This window comes from Epinephelus fuscoguttatus, linkage group LG6, assembly GCF_011397635.1.
Source record: "Epinephelus fuscoguttatus linkage group LG6, E.fuscoguttatus.final_Chr_v1".
Lineage (NCBI taxonomy): Eukaryota > Metazoa > Chordata > Actinopteri > Perciformes > Serranidae > Epinephelus > Epinephelus fuscoguttatus.
This window is the reverse complement of record NC_064757.1, coordinates 6826165-6840097: the sequence shown is the minus strand read 5'-3', so window position 1 is coordinate 6840097 and position 13933 is coordinate 6826165. Positions and strand designations below refer to the sequence as shown.

Below are 13933 nucleotides of genomic sequence, written 5' to 3'. Positions count from 1 at the left end.
ACAGGTGTCTTGTTATGATCAGCTGCAGTGATGGAATCAGAATGTGAAATAGCAACATTATCACTGTGGGCTAAAATGAACTTTGCATGAGTTAAAAACCTGCTAAAATCATGTGTTTAATGTGTAAACAATCTCTCAATTTGTTAGAAGCTCTGTTTTAAAACCAGTGTAGACAGAGCCCTGGGACAAGGAAATGATTTTGCTGGCCGATAACAATATATACGCTACTCTTTTTTTTACCTGAGACTCCAGACTTTCGTCCATGGATACTTTTTTCTTCAGTGATCTGATTGGTTAGAGGTTGGGGTGTTTACAGGCTGTGATCCAATACTCGGAACATAACCTGCGCAGGTGATTTATCCCAGTAAAAAGAGAACCAGCTTCATAGTACTGAAGAGTTAACCTTGAAGTTACCTCACTAACTCCACATCCTGCTTCATAGTACAGACCTCCGGATCCATTCCCAAAACTAGAAGGTCCATGGCCAAAATGTGCTGATGGTGTGCAAGAATTCAATATCTTTTTTCCTGCAAGTGATTTTACTTCATACACGCTAGTCCACTAGTTTGTGCATTAGAAAAATACTTAGTTTAGCCTAACAGCAGAGAGATTAATCTATGTTTTATGATTGGTCAGTTAATCTAACGACTAATTTATCAATTGTTCTAAAAATAATTTTTTATAACTCAGTTCTTGGAACATTTAAATAACCCAAATGTAAATAACAAAAACTTGCTCAAATATTTGAATATTTTATTCATTCATCTTCTCTTAAAAACAATAGCAGCATATTTAAAAATTAGTCTAATTTCCACATCACTGCTGGGTTGTGATGATACTGATAGTAATTTAAGACCATATGTGCCAGATACTTGAACAGGAAGTAATGGACCTCAAATTCAAAAGGATTGCTGTGACCAATATATTAATTAAATCACTGTAATCCTTCCCCTGATCTGGAGAATCAGGAATTTTTCTGAAGTGCCTGACTTAAAACTTAAAATTCTTATGGCATGTTTTTTTTTCGTCATGGTAGTAATATGCAGTTAAGATCATTACTGAAAAAATGTGTTTTTGCATTCACTGTAACAAGTCTGCAAAGTTGATTTAAGCTGTTTTCTCACTCATGCATGCCTGTTGAATTAAATACAAAATATAAAACAGCTGACTAACAACCTTAAGTAAAGCATGGTGTAACATCAGCAGCAGTGCAGGACATTTATTTGGCTACTAATAACAGAAACAAGTTCCACATGTTGATAGTTCTAATACATCATGTTTGGGTGATGACAAAAAGTAAACAGGACGGTGCTCTCTGCCACGGTGTTGACAAAGCACTCCTTGATGCTTTCACTTCAAGTGTCTGTGTGCTGCAGTTGTACTCCGGTAGGAGGTCATTTTCCCTCTGTGGGCAAGGTTTTCAGCTATAGCTTGTTTTCTGGAGGAATCCATGCAGTTATCAGGTGCAGCTTATGTACTTCTGTAATAGATGACATCAATGAATCGCCCCACCCTTACCCTTTAACGCAAATTCAGGTAGTCCCTGTGAATTCTGCACTGACTAACCCGAACCCAATAAACACAATTTTACCACAAATGTGACTATTTAAGGCAGGTATAATGTCAGATTATTTCTGAACTTGGTGATTGATTCACTTAGCCCCTCCTTGCCTCGCTCTTTCTGTGTTTACAACGAGATGAGGCCTTACTGCTGCGGGTCCAGCAGTAAGCAGCTGCTGTGTGCCTCTCTCTCACACACACACACACACACACACACACAGTGACATAGCTGACTGTTAGCATCACGCGACTAATGGTTTAATAGGTTTAATGACAGAGTTGAGCCTTGCTGTTGTGAGCTAATGCCTCAGTGTGGGATGTAAGCAGTTGCTGCAGGTCTTCTGCCAAGAGACAAAATATGATGAGTATAGGGATGAGATCCGTTGTGTTGTGTTAGCTCCCACTAACCTGTCAGAGAGAACAGGAGGAGAGCGGCTCACGGAGATGGTCCTTCAGCACTGCATCAAACAACAGCAACGTCTGATTAGCGGCAATCAGCTGTTGCTGCCCCCCATCCCCCCCACCATTGCAAATAGATTCTAATTCCACGTGAAACACTGAATGCTTATCATAATAAGCTCTGAGTCTGTGACATCACAACTAATTTTCTCTTGCCCCCACAATTTTATTGCAATAAACGCCTATAGATGCCTATTGCATGGGAAATTTTTAGAAAAGCTGCTGTGAAATCAGGCATTTCAGGACCCAGTAATCCCAAAATAAACCTGCAAAGGGGTAGTATGGATTTACTCTTTCAGAAAGAGAGAGAGAGAGAGAGAGAGAGAGAGAGAGAGAGAGATGGGCAGATGTCTGCTGGAATAGTTGTCCAATTACAATTATACACCAGCCAGGCAGGACAACATGCAGCCTGCTGTTATTGACATGATACTGACTGTTCTTTCACAGAGGTCACTTCCCACACCCACACATGCCCTCTTCCTCTGATGTGTGTTTGTGTGTGTGTGTGTGTGTGTGTGTGTGTGTGTGTGTGTGTGTTAATCTGGATTAGTCTCCTTTCCACTTGTATGTGCTCAGCCCCCAGTGATCAATATGCTCATGCTTCACACAGATTTGTAGATTTGTTTAATGTGTATTTCTATGAATATATATGTTGAAGCATTGTAAAAAGTTAACAGGTTATTGACTTTTTTTAGGACCGTTTTTTTACTTTCTTCACAGAAACCTTATACAGTGAGTGTTTTCTGTAGCTGAGGTTAAAATGCATGTTTGCTAACCCTGTGGTGTCTGTTTTCCCTACAGAGCTCAGGGATGGAAGAGATGGTCTGGGAGCAGTACACAGTCACTCTGCAGCGGGTGAGTTCATTCACTAACTGTAGTTAAAAGAAGAGGCATCCGTCCATCTATTCATCAGCCTGAAGCATCTGGGGACTAGATGATGCATTTATCAATCCCTGACATCTGACAACTTACTCCTGATACAGCACAAATTCTGATTATGAACATCATTTAGCATTAAAATCTTCATTAATCCATCTTTTTTTTTCCAAAGAAAAAATGTATCCACTTTAGTCATTTATCTCTGCTGAAGTCTGTCAGTCTATTGTATGTTTGTCGTCAGTCTTCAGGCAGAGAGAAGGAAGGAGATTAACTTAAACCGTTAACCTGCACACTTTACTCTAACAATTTATCCTAAAGTGAGACAGTAACTTGGCTGAGCAGGGGCCACTAGTGGTTATAGGACCCTGGCACAATGTACAGTTAAATCTGTTGACATTTAAGCAGTGATTGGTACCGCACTATTCTAATGGGAGAGAAGTACTATGCAGAGGAACAAAACAGAGGTCTTCATGGGTCCAAAATGATGGACTCAAACCCTAATGGACTCGGGAAATTAGTCCTGAGATCTGATTGGAACTGATCATTTTTCTTTGATCATCATTCAATTGTATATATCTGTCCCAATTTTGCTTGAGATATTAAAGCAGTAACCCTGTGCATGTCGAAGAGGGGAGAAAACCAAGACCACGGATGTGTATCCATTTTTCCTTCCTTCCTCCAACTCGCTAGCACTGTTGTTTAATATTATTTTCACCTTTTTTTTGCTACAGACTTGGACCCTGACTGACCTGACTGATCATAATAAAGCATGGACCCGAACATGTGCAGGTCCCAGGTTGGGTCTCAGGTCCTAGGGTCCAGGTGGACCCAGAGAGACCTCTGAACAAACTTAATCAACCTCTGACAAACCTCCCACATATCAGTGGACCCTGTGCTCCTCTTTAACAAATCATGCAACAACTTTGCATCCTTGTTCACAAACAGAATTCAGAGAAAGCAGACAAAATGTCAGCACCTCTGTATTAGAAGTTAACATCTAAATGCTCCCACTAGCTCCCACCTTGGAAGATCCTACCATAATTATGCAGATGACATACAGATTTACATACAGTAAGAATAAAGCCAGATGGTTAAGAACCAATACAGTCACAGAATGAGCGTGTTCAATAAATCACAGGTTGGATGTTCCAGAATTTTCTGTGTTTTTCAACATTTTAAACATGATTAGTGGACTATTTTTGTTTAGTCCTATTTTAGAGTGAAAAAATGGAAGGAGCACCATGTAAAAGTTTGGGCACCCCAAAGACATTTGAGCTCTCAGACAACTTGTAACAGGGTCTCAGTCCATAATTACTTAACAGACTCATGTCACAGCAAGTCTTAAAGAAACTTGTTCACGCCTTTGTTTTTAGTAGGCTTGGTTATTTGTCTTCACGGGCCTCTTTAAAAAAAATCAGACAACTGCAGCATATTCTGCCTGAGTCCTCCCTAAAACCATGAAAGAGGAACACATCACCTCAGTTCTTAGATCCTTGCACTAGCCTACTATGAATCAGAGAATTCATATCAAAATATTATTATTAACCTGCAAACACTGAATGGTTTGGGGCCAAAATACATGTCTGATATGCTGCTCTGTTATCCAGAGCTCTTAGATCATCTGGGACAGGCTTGCTCACCGTCCCCAGGGCCAGAACCAAGCATGCAGAAGCAGCTCTCAGTTATTATGCACCAAAGATCTGAAACACACTTCTTCAACACTGGAGGTCTGCGACAACATTTTCTTCTTTTAAATCGAGGCGTAAAGCACTTCTGTTTGCCACAGCTTTTCCCACTATGGTCTAACTAGGGGTTGGACTTGTTTTTGTTATTAATGTCAGTTCTATGATTTATGATGTGGGATGTGTGTGGGTGAGTTTTTTATCAGTATTATTTATGTGAGAAGGTTGTCAAGCATCATTAGGAGCAGCATCTTCAGTTTTGTTGTATCTAGTTTGCAGTGACAGTAAAGACTCCTATTCTATTCTATTCCCAAGGTCACTTAAAGATGCTACATTGTTATACGTGTACGCCTCTTAAATCTACTGTTTGTTTGTTTTGTGCTGTCTTGTATTTCTGAATTGTCTTATTTTCTTTTAAAAGTGGAACTCCTTGGGGGTGCCTGTTATCACCATTGCTCTTTGCACTTTCTATAGATTCTCAGGCTATCTTTATACAGAAAACAGCTGCATAAAAGACCTTCAGGCCAGATTACAATATTTTAAAATCAGTTCATATGTGTATACTTCTCTTCTAAACTCACATCTGTCAGTCTTGAATCTAATAAATAGCCAGAATAAAGTGTGTGTCTACCCCATCAGCTGGGTCAGGCATGGATCACCTGCATTGAGATTGATATCAATAAAATACTCAGGAATCCACATTTAATCGCATTTAAATGACGCTTTCAACCTCATTTTTACTTTTTAGTGTGTCTCGCAACAATGGAATAAATTACCATTTCCTCATCCAGGCTAGATTTTTACATCGCAAATGAATATTTTTCTAAAAGCAGATCTACCCTGATCCTAGCTGACCTCTAATGTTTGAAGTCAATAGATTATTTTTGAAAAGCATCACAGTGAGGACCACAACTTACATTCCCATCATCAACCCCGTCTCTTTAATGATATTTCACTTATCACTCTTATCGTGATTGTGGTATCTCAGGAACACCTGAGGGAAATTCATCAAATTGGGCACAAACGTCCATTTGGAGTCAACAATGAACTGATTAGATTTTAAGTGGTCAAAGATCACTGCTTGCAATCACGAACAATGCATACATACAAATCTGTGTTAAACCGCGCATATAAATGCATAAGTAAAAATCTGGGATTTATCAAAGGTTTCCAACCTCAATTTCTTCCTGCTCTGTGAACAGATTTAGAGCTGTGTCAGACCATAAGTACACACAAATCTTGAAGGCCCGGCTTTCTCAGAAAATGTAAATACACACCTGATCCATAACATATTAAAAGCATATTTATTTAAAAAGGCTTTAATGTGCAATGCTTAAAGCTGTACATTTGACTAATGCAATAGTCAAATCTATGAAATTGATGTCCTTTTATCCTCATCAATTTTTGATTAAAAAAATTTAAATATGAAAACAGAGTGCGCCAGTATTTATTTTATTTTTATTTTATAGAAATTGCACATATGGTCATTTGTAGCCAACTGGTTAATTGTTAGCCTGTAAATAATCATGCAGGGTATATTAAGATTCTGATCTACCTTCAAGCAGGTGTTAAGATCTCATATTTAACCTTGCTGGAAGATGATGTCTTCCATGCCTTCAGGCGAACAAATCAGAGGCCAATATGTTTGAAGAGAGTGACAAACTGCTTATCAGCTGTTTCTGACTGCCATAACATTTACAGATGCTCACTGAGGGACAGACACTGGTATGTTAGGGCTTTAATATGTGTGTAGAAACAACTTCACTGCTTTCTCCATGATGTGCCTCTGGGCAAATGTATGTTCTTATATAGAGAAGTAGGGGTGTGGCAGTATGCTGATTGCAAATCGCTAACATGGCACTGTCAGTTTAGAATGATTCTGATTCACCAACATACACATGCTGGTTAGAACAAAATCTACCAATATGCACATGTCATGAATTTGATGGTGATCCTGGGTGCGCACATATTTTATAAGCAGAGTAAGAATGTTTCTATGCACATTATTAGTAAATGAGGGCCACTGTGACCTCACAAAACATGTATTTTGCCATAACTTAAGAATTCATACGCTTATGATGAAAAAAATTTAATACAAATGTTTATTAGAATAATGATGAAGTAACATAATTTTATATCCAAAAGGTCAAAGGTCAACTTTACTGTGACATCATAATGTTTTTTTATATAACATTATAAGTCAGAAACAGAAGGCGAGACATTTGGTGAGATATTGAATTGGTGACACTAATCTTGAGTGTCCACCTTGAAACTGTGCTGATTGTATAGCTCTTCTGTGTTGTTGGGCTGAAGACGTGTGTGAAGCATCCATGTTTTAGAATATGTAGCTTCTTTGCAGCAATGCCTATATTTAAAGCACTGTCTACTGGCATGGTTACATATGAGTCTGAACAGAAATGGATGTAACCTTTAACTGCAACTTATTTGGTTGGCAGAGGTGTACAACTGCAAGGTGATAATTCTAGTATATGGTTATTTTAAGGCAAATCCAAGCAATTGGTTTAGGTGAGGGAAAGATGGTTGTCTTAGCTGAATATTGAATAACAGTCGCTGACTTGAAACATGACATGTTTACTCCATGATCTAGCACCCTAAACCATGAGTGTCATGTGAGAAATAGGATGCAAACTCCTCTCTGGCATGAAAGTCCTGTGCTTTTTATGCCAACCATCCACATAAACCATCTCCCCATGACTTCTGTGGTGTGCAAGTAGGTCACATTTCATGAAACAGAAAACACATTGGCAGTGAGCATAATAAAAGCAGCAATTATGCATCCTACAAAGTGTACTATGTAAAATAATGCAGTGGTTTATATAGGTCATTTTAATGGGACATGGTTGACACCAGATGAAGTATATCCTACAGCATCTCTGTGACTGTCTGGTCGAAAGTAGTGACACCAGTTCTCCCTCCCAGTTTGGCTCAGTGTCACTGTGAGTCACAGTCTGTCTGAATGTACTGTAATTACTAATTGATTTGATTCTTTGTAGGACTCTAAGATGGGATTCGGCATCGCTGTGTCAGGTGGGCGTGACAACCCCAATGTGGACAACGGTGAGACATCAATCATCGTGTCAGACGTGCTGCAGGGAGGACCAGCAGATGGATTACTCTTGTGAGTCTGTCAAACTGTGACAAAAATCCTCTTCAATGTGAAATGCTCCACTGGAATCATTTGCCTGCTGTGTACTGCTTAAATTGTCTGTGTCAGAGCTCTGCAAAATATCTTGATAAAAATAACACAATAAGTGGCTATAAATATACTTTGAATAGCTTGTGCTGTATGAGCTAAGTGTTTTGTAGTAAAATAATTGTACAAAAGTCCAAAGTATAATACTTAGCTCATTATCTACCAAGATTAACTTGCCATAAATTAATGTAGAGAAAATAGTTTTTTTCTGCAGTCAAGTTTAGTGGAAATAGGACACTTTTTATTATTTGTGAAACATTTCTTTAATGTTAATGTTATATGTTTTTTTGTTCTTGCTGTTGTCTCACATTATTTCTGTGTATCTTTTTTTTGTCCAGTGAGAATGATCGTGTCATTCAGGTCAACAACATCCCCATGGACAACGTGCCTCATTCCTTTGCTGTGCAGTCCCTCCGTAAATGTGGAAAAGTGGCTAAAATAGTGAGTATTAACCACACACAATGAAGACACAGTGACTTTTTACAGTACACGGTTCAGATTGGTAACATGACTGTTGACACTTCCCTGTTTTCATAGTAACTCAACATGACATGAAAACAAATGTCACTGTGAGGGCACTGTGGTTGAAAAAGTTTTTCTTGGTTGTTTAGATATTTCACTCTGAACAACTGCTGGTTTTGTCACTCACAACCTCAGAGATGAGCAACCTCCTTGTCCTCCTTGCTGGGGAAAGCTGTGGCAGGAGGCATTATGTTTTTGGGTTGTTTGTCTCATTTTCGTGAACCCAACTCGAGAGGGCACTTAGGGGATTTCTTCAAAAATGCCCACTTTCCCACTGAGCAAGCAACGTCTGTGGACATGATATCAACTAGACTTGGACGTCCACAGACGTTGCTTGCTCAGTGGGTTGAGTCAAAAAGAACTGATTAGAATTTGGTGGTCAAAGGTCAGGATCACTGTGACCTTACAGAACATGTTTTTGGCCATGACTCAATGATTGGGATGCTTATTGTGACAAAAGTTCACACAAATGCCTAACAAGATAAAATCATGTCGTGACATTTTATATCCAAAAGGTCAAATGCCAAATTCACTTTGACATCATAATGTTCTTCAAAAACACTTGTCTTGCCTTTATTCAACATCATATTTCAGGAATAGAAGGGAAGACATTTGGGCAGAATTAGTGACATTAATCTTGCATGGCCACCTTAAAACTGTGCTGATTGTATAGATCTCCTGTGGTGCTGGGGGAAGAGATGTGTGTGATGCATCCATGTTTTCACAGACATGGATGTAAACTGTAAGAGAAACTTGACTGGTTCACAAGGCATACAACTGCAGGGCAGTAATTCTAGTTCACTAGTGTTGATGTTCACACTTTTGATTTCCGACGTGGTCAGACAACATGTTGTACGAACTAAGTTCTGATGGAGTATGAACTGACTCCCAGTCAGTAGTGAGTGAGGAGCTGAAAGGTCTGAGGCAGATCACTGAGTCATCACTGCAGCTCTGCAAACACAAACACACTACAGAGGGACGGAGGGAGCTGACACACCTTCAGCACCAAACAACACGCTGTGTGTGTGTGTGTGTGTGTGTGTGTGTGTGTGTGTGTGTGTGTGTGTGTGTCTGTGTGTGTGTGTGTGTGTGTGTGTCTTATGACTGGGGTCCATGATGCTGTGACCTACTGTACACCCCAGCTAGACACACACACACACACACACACACACACACACACACACACATACAGTGCCAATGAAGTGTGATAATGACTCAGATCTGTGAATTTAGGTCTGTGTGCGTTAGTGTGAGAGAAGGGAAGAGTCTGCAGAGGGCTGACTGACACTCATCACAGCTGTTAACATGTATTTGTGTTGTGCTTGCATAGTTTTTGGGCCAGGGCACACACACTGTTTTCCTAAATGAATTTCAGTCCAACAACATGATCAAACTCATGACTGAGAGTTTAAAATTGATGCAACAGAACCAGAGATATTGTCTTTCTCAAAACCTGGAGCCCGTATTACCCACAATGCAACCATCCATCCATCCATCCATCCATCCATCCATCCATCCATCCGTTATTGTCTGCCTGTCATTTCATCCATGCCTCTATCTGCCCACCCATCCCTCTATCATGATGCTACTCATGTGCCAACTTTCAAGGGGGCTGAGGCAGGTTGTTTCTGACATTGCTAAATGACCATAACCACCATATCATAGCCTACAGTACTTATCAGAAATGTGGAGTTTACAGCAAACCTTCTTCCAAGCATTGTTTTTTAGTGTGTATTAAAATGCTCTCCATGATACAGATGTAAAGCTGATCAACTTCTTCTCCATACTGATTTTTAGGGAAGAAAGAAAGATATCTGTCAGTTGTGATTGGTTCTTTCTCATCACATGACAAGCTGTGCAGGCTGCTGTGTTCCAAAAGTTGAACTTTGCAGCTGTCATGCTGTGGAAAGTGGTCCCTTGGAAACTCCTGCACGCCCAACGGTGTTGCTCATGCTTTTGAGCACGTCTTCTGCATGTCTGTATTGACAACAGTAGATTTGAGGGGGCTAAAATGTGGCTTGTGTCCTAGGGCTGGGCAGTATAACGGCTACAATATATCGATATATTTTCAAGCACGATATAGTAGTTTTAGACAATACAGTTTATATCCATATAGGGTCAAGTTGCATTACATAAAGCATACCAGTGTGCATCTCTCTTCTCTTACAGTCTCTGCACATCTCTGCCTCAGTCACTCATTTACTCCAGCAACACTCAGAGAGACACAGAGCTGCTGCTGCTGTTCAGTCTCTGTTAATTAGTCTGCAGTGTGACATTGATCTACATGTTGCACATGTTATGCTAAATCAGTCTGTGAGATGAATAATATGATCGCAGTAGCACACGTGCAGTACAGCGCTGCACTGCATGTGTGGGAGACAGAGTTGCTTGATAGTGTCAGGTGAGCGTTTGTTTGCTAGTTTGTGTGTGAGGTGGATCATAGCGCATCGCCGTTCCTCTTGGTAGTTGTAGTCTGTTGTGTGACATTTAGGCAACACCTGGATGCAGGTGACAGGTGGCTTAAAACAAATAACGCAGCAACAAAACAGATGTTTAATATACAGACGTACAGTATATGATGAGGACAAAGTGTCTCTCACTCCTTCCCTCCCTCTGCCTCTCTGTTGATGCTCTGTGCATGAATAAGATTAATAGCCTAAATGAATCATTTTCCAGCACTAGATTCATTTCAAAGGCCATGGAAAATGCTGTTTTAACTCCCCAAAGATTTTTGATTGTTTCAAACAACATGGATTTAGGCCTACTTGATACCTTTATGCTCATATTATAGTTTTGTGTCCTGTGCTGCAAAGCTTTAAACCTCTGCAACCCTGTGCAAAAAGTTTACATACAGCCCAGCTATTTACATGTACATGTTGTGCATGTGTATGGTGTATCGCCATTTAGCCTGAAAATATTGAGATATGAATTTTTGTCCATATAGCCCAGTCCTATTGTGTCCAGGTTTAAACATTTTCCCCAAGATAGTCAGAATGAACTCTTAAGTCCAACTATTTTTGTGAGCCGTAATTCATGTTATATGTTTTTTTTGTTTTGTTTTTTTAATGTGGTGGCAAGTCAGCACTGGTGAGGAGGAAGTGCAGAGGAGGGGCACTCACTATTTGTCAATACTGTAACACTTCATCTACAAGAACAGATAGTAAGTGTGGTGTGTGTGTGTGTCTCAGGTTTTCAGCCTGACTGCCTCTCACACTGCTGCATCTCTAAAACTAGCAGTCCTTCTCTCCCGTGTGTACAGTGGTCTAATCTCACTGCTGCACACAGCTAAATATAAATGCCTTACATGTCAAGGGAATCTGATTTGCTGCTTTGAATCTCCGCTTTCACGACATGCAGCTGTATCTTTACTCTTACTCCTGTCTGACTCAGACATACAGTAGAAGCCATTTAGTTTGAAGCCAGCTTTCTTTTTTTATGTATTTCTGTTAGAGTTGATTTTTGGTCTCACTGAACAAACAGGTCACTTAATAGATAAAGTCTGTCTGTGTATTCTTGTTCTTTTTGGTGGAGTTGCTCTGTAGTGTGTTCAGTTCTGCTTGTTGGGAGCTCCTCCTGGCCTAATGTACACTTTATGTCTGTGAGATTACTTTGTCACCTTTACACCATGCACCATGTTTGTGTGTTGTCACAAACTGCCAGCATGTAAACACCAAGGTTGTCTAGATTTCTGTGAGAAAAATTATATAAAAAAAAAATTACTGTTGGCTTTAACTGGTTATTTGATGTTTTCAGTAACATCAAATGATCTTAGTCAGTGATTCCAAACCAACAAAAGTACAGCAGTTGCTAGGGGTATGCAGAAAAGGCTGTCAAGTAGCTCAATTGATTTGAAAAAAAAAACAGAAAACTTAATTTGGAAAAACCTCTGGTACTCCAAATAGAAAGAATGAATGCAAACTTGATGTTTGGCTTGCAAAAAAGAATCCAAACATTGAGGTCCACGATCACTATGTGTGGTATGAAACAACTGTAACAATTTCAGTAATTGTTATTATTAGAAGTAGTGCTGAAGCTTGGGTTGGCAGAAATCTAGAAAAGGCAAAAAAAAAAAAAAAAAAAATTGAATTTGCATTTGAATTTGAATTTGAAAAACATGCCCTCCTTCTGAAGCTCTGCCCTCTCTGGCCTAAGCCCCTCCCACCAGTTGACCATGGGCATATGCGCACACTTCACATAGTGTTTCCCATACATCGATTTATTTGATCTTATTTCATTGTAGAACTGGGTCATGCACATCACGCCGGCGGGTTTGCATTGGCTTAATTTGAGTTTCTGCAGCTGCTGGTTTGAGGTCTGTCTTCAAGGCTCCCAGCTCTGCTCCCAGCAAAGTGGTCTGTAGGGGTGGGGAGTGAGGCGGAGAACACACTGGGATTCAAGGTTCCCCCCAAAGTCAGGGATGTCCTGATGTGATCTCAAATACTGGTGTTCTGGCTGATCAAGGCATTTTTCTAACTGATTAGGATTTGGTATATTAAGCTATATAGAGCCCAATCTAGTTCTTTGTTCCATGAAAGCTGTCATACAGGTGTTTTTATCACTAAGCTTTCATGCAGACACACAGAGAGTGCAGCTGTCATCAGTCTTCAGCTGTCTGTCTCTCTTCCACTCTGTTGCTTCCGTGTGTGTGAGAGCAGGGGCTGAGACCCGCCCATGACACAACACCACACGCCATGAAGACAGCAAAATACAGTACGAGACAATTTATTTCAGTTTAATGGTTTTTTTCTGTTTACTTTGTAAATAAATAAATGAAGAAAGAAAATAAACACTCAAAAACAGCTAGTATGAAGGTTTTTTTTCCTAATGCGTTGCAGAACTATTCATTTGTCAAACATAGGCTATAGGACCGATTTGAACTGAAAGGTACTTGTGTGCACTTTGCAGCTGTATTATCTAGGAAACTTAAATGACTCAAATCTGGATCGGGGGCATAAAACTCAATCGGAACATCTCAAACATAGACATCAACTTGAAGTTGCTGACATAAGCCTTTAGTTCTGGTTAGCAGAAGGCCAGACTGTTAGTAACATTATGTGTGTTTACATGGAGCCATGTATTCCTTTTGCATTTGGGTTGGAAGCCCTACCTGAATAGAAATGCTCCTTGTAAACACCTCAACCCGAGTGAAAACAGACAACCCATAAGAAAATCTAATTGGGTACGCAGGGGTGGAATATTCCTTTTCAGAACCCAAATGGAATCATTTTTCTGTCTTTTATACACCTCCTACCCGATTCCAGCCATTCCATTCTTTCTGTGCATGCTTGTTTCCTTGCTCTTCTGGCGCGATGTATACATGTATGTATGTATGTATACAGCGCGCATCGCAACGGGCTGAAATAGAGCAGTCGGACTCGTTGCACTCACCGGTTTCCATTCGCCACAGCACGGTGTTCTACCTCCCTTCTCCTCCTCAACAAACAAAGTATTAGCAGAATAGGCTTGTGCCGATTTCTGGTTTAACTGGTTCGGTCCGGTTTAAGAGCTCCACCTGGCTTAATTCACGTCAACCGGATAAACCGGAGGAGAAAAAAACCCCAAAACTTTTCACATCAGTGGCATGTCAAGGGACTCATTCAACTTAGCTTGCATTGTA

The 13933-nt window shown here is 40.0% G+C and overlaps 1 protein-coding gene across 3 annotated transcripts in view; it reads left to right on the top strand.

Annotated features, from left to right (window-relative positions):
* LOC125890941 (tight junction protein ZO-2-like) overlaps positions 1 to 13933 on the top strand; it is a 133317-nt gene that overhangs the window by 54770 nt on the left and 64614 nt on the right. For all 3 annotated transcript variants that reach the window (XM_049579869.1, XM_049579868.1, XM_049579870.1), the window contains exons 2-4: positions 2821 to 2874; positions 7595 to 7719; positions 8133 to 8235. In XM_049579869.1, coding sequence (XP_049435826.1) covers positions 2830 to 2874; positions 7595 to 7719; positions 8133 to 8235 — 273 coding nt within the window. In that variant the 5' untranslated portion in view covers positions 2821 to 2829. The remainder of the gene's footprint in view (positions 1 to 2820; positions 2875 to 7594; positions 7720 to 8132; positions 8236 to 13933) is intronic.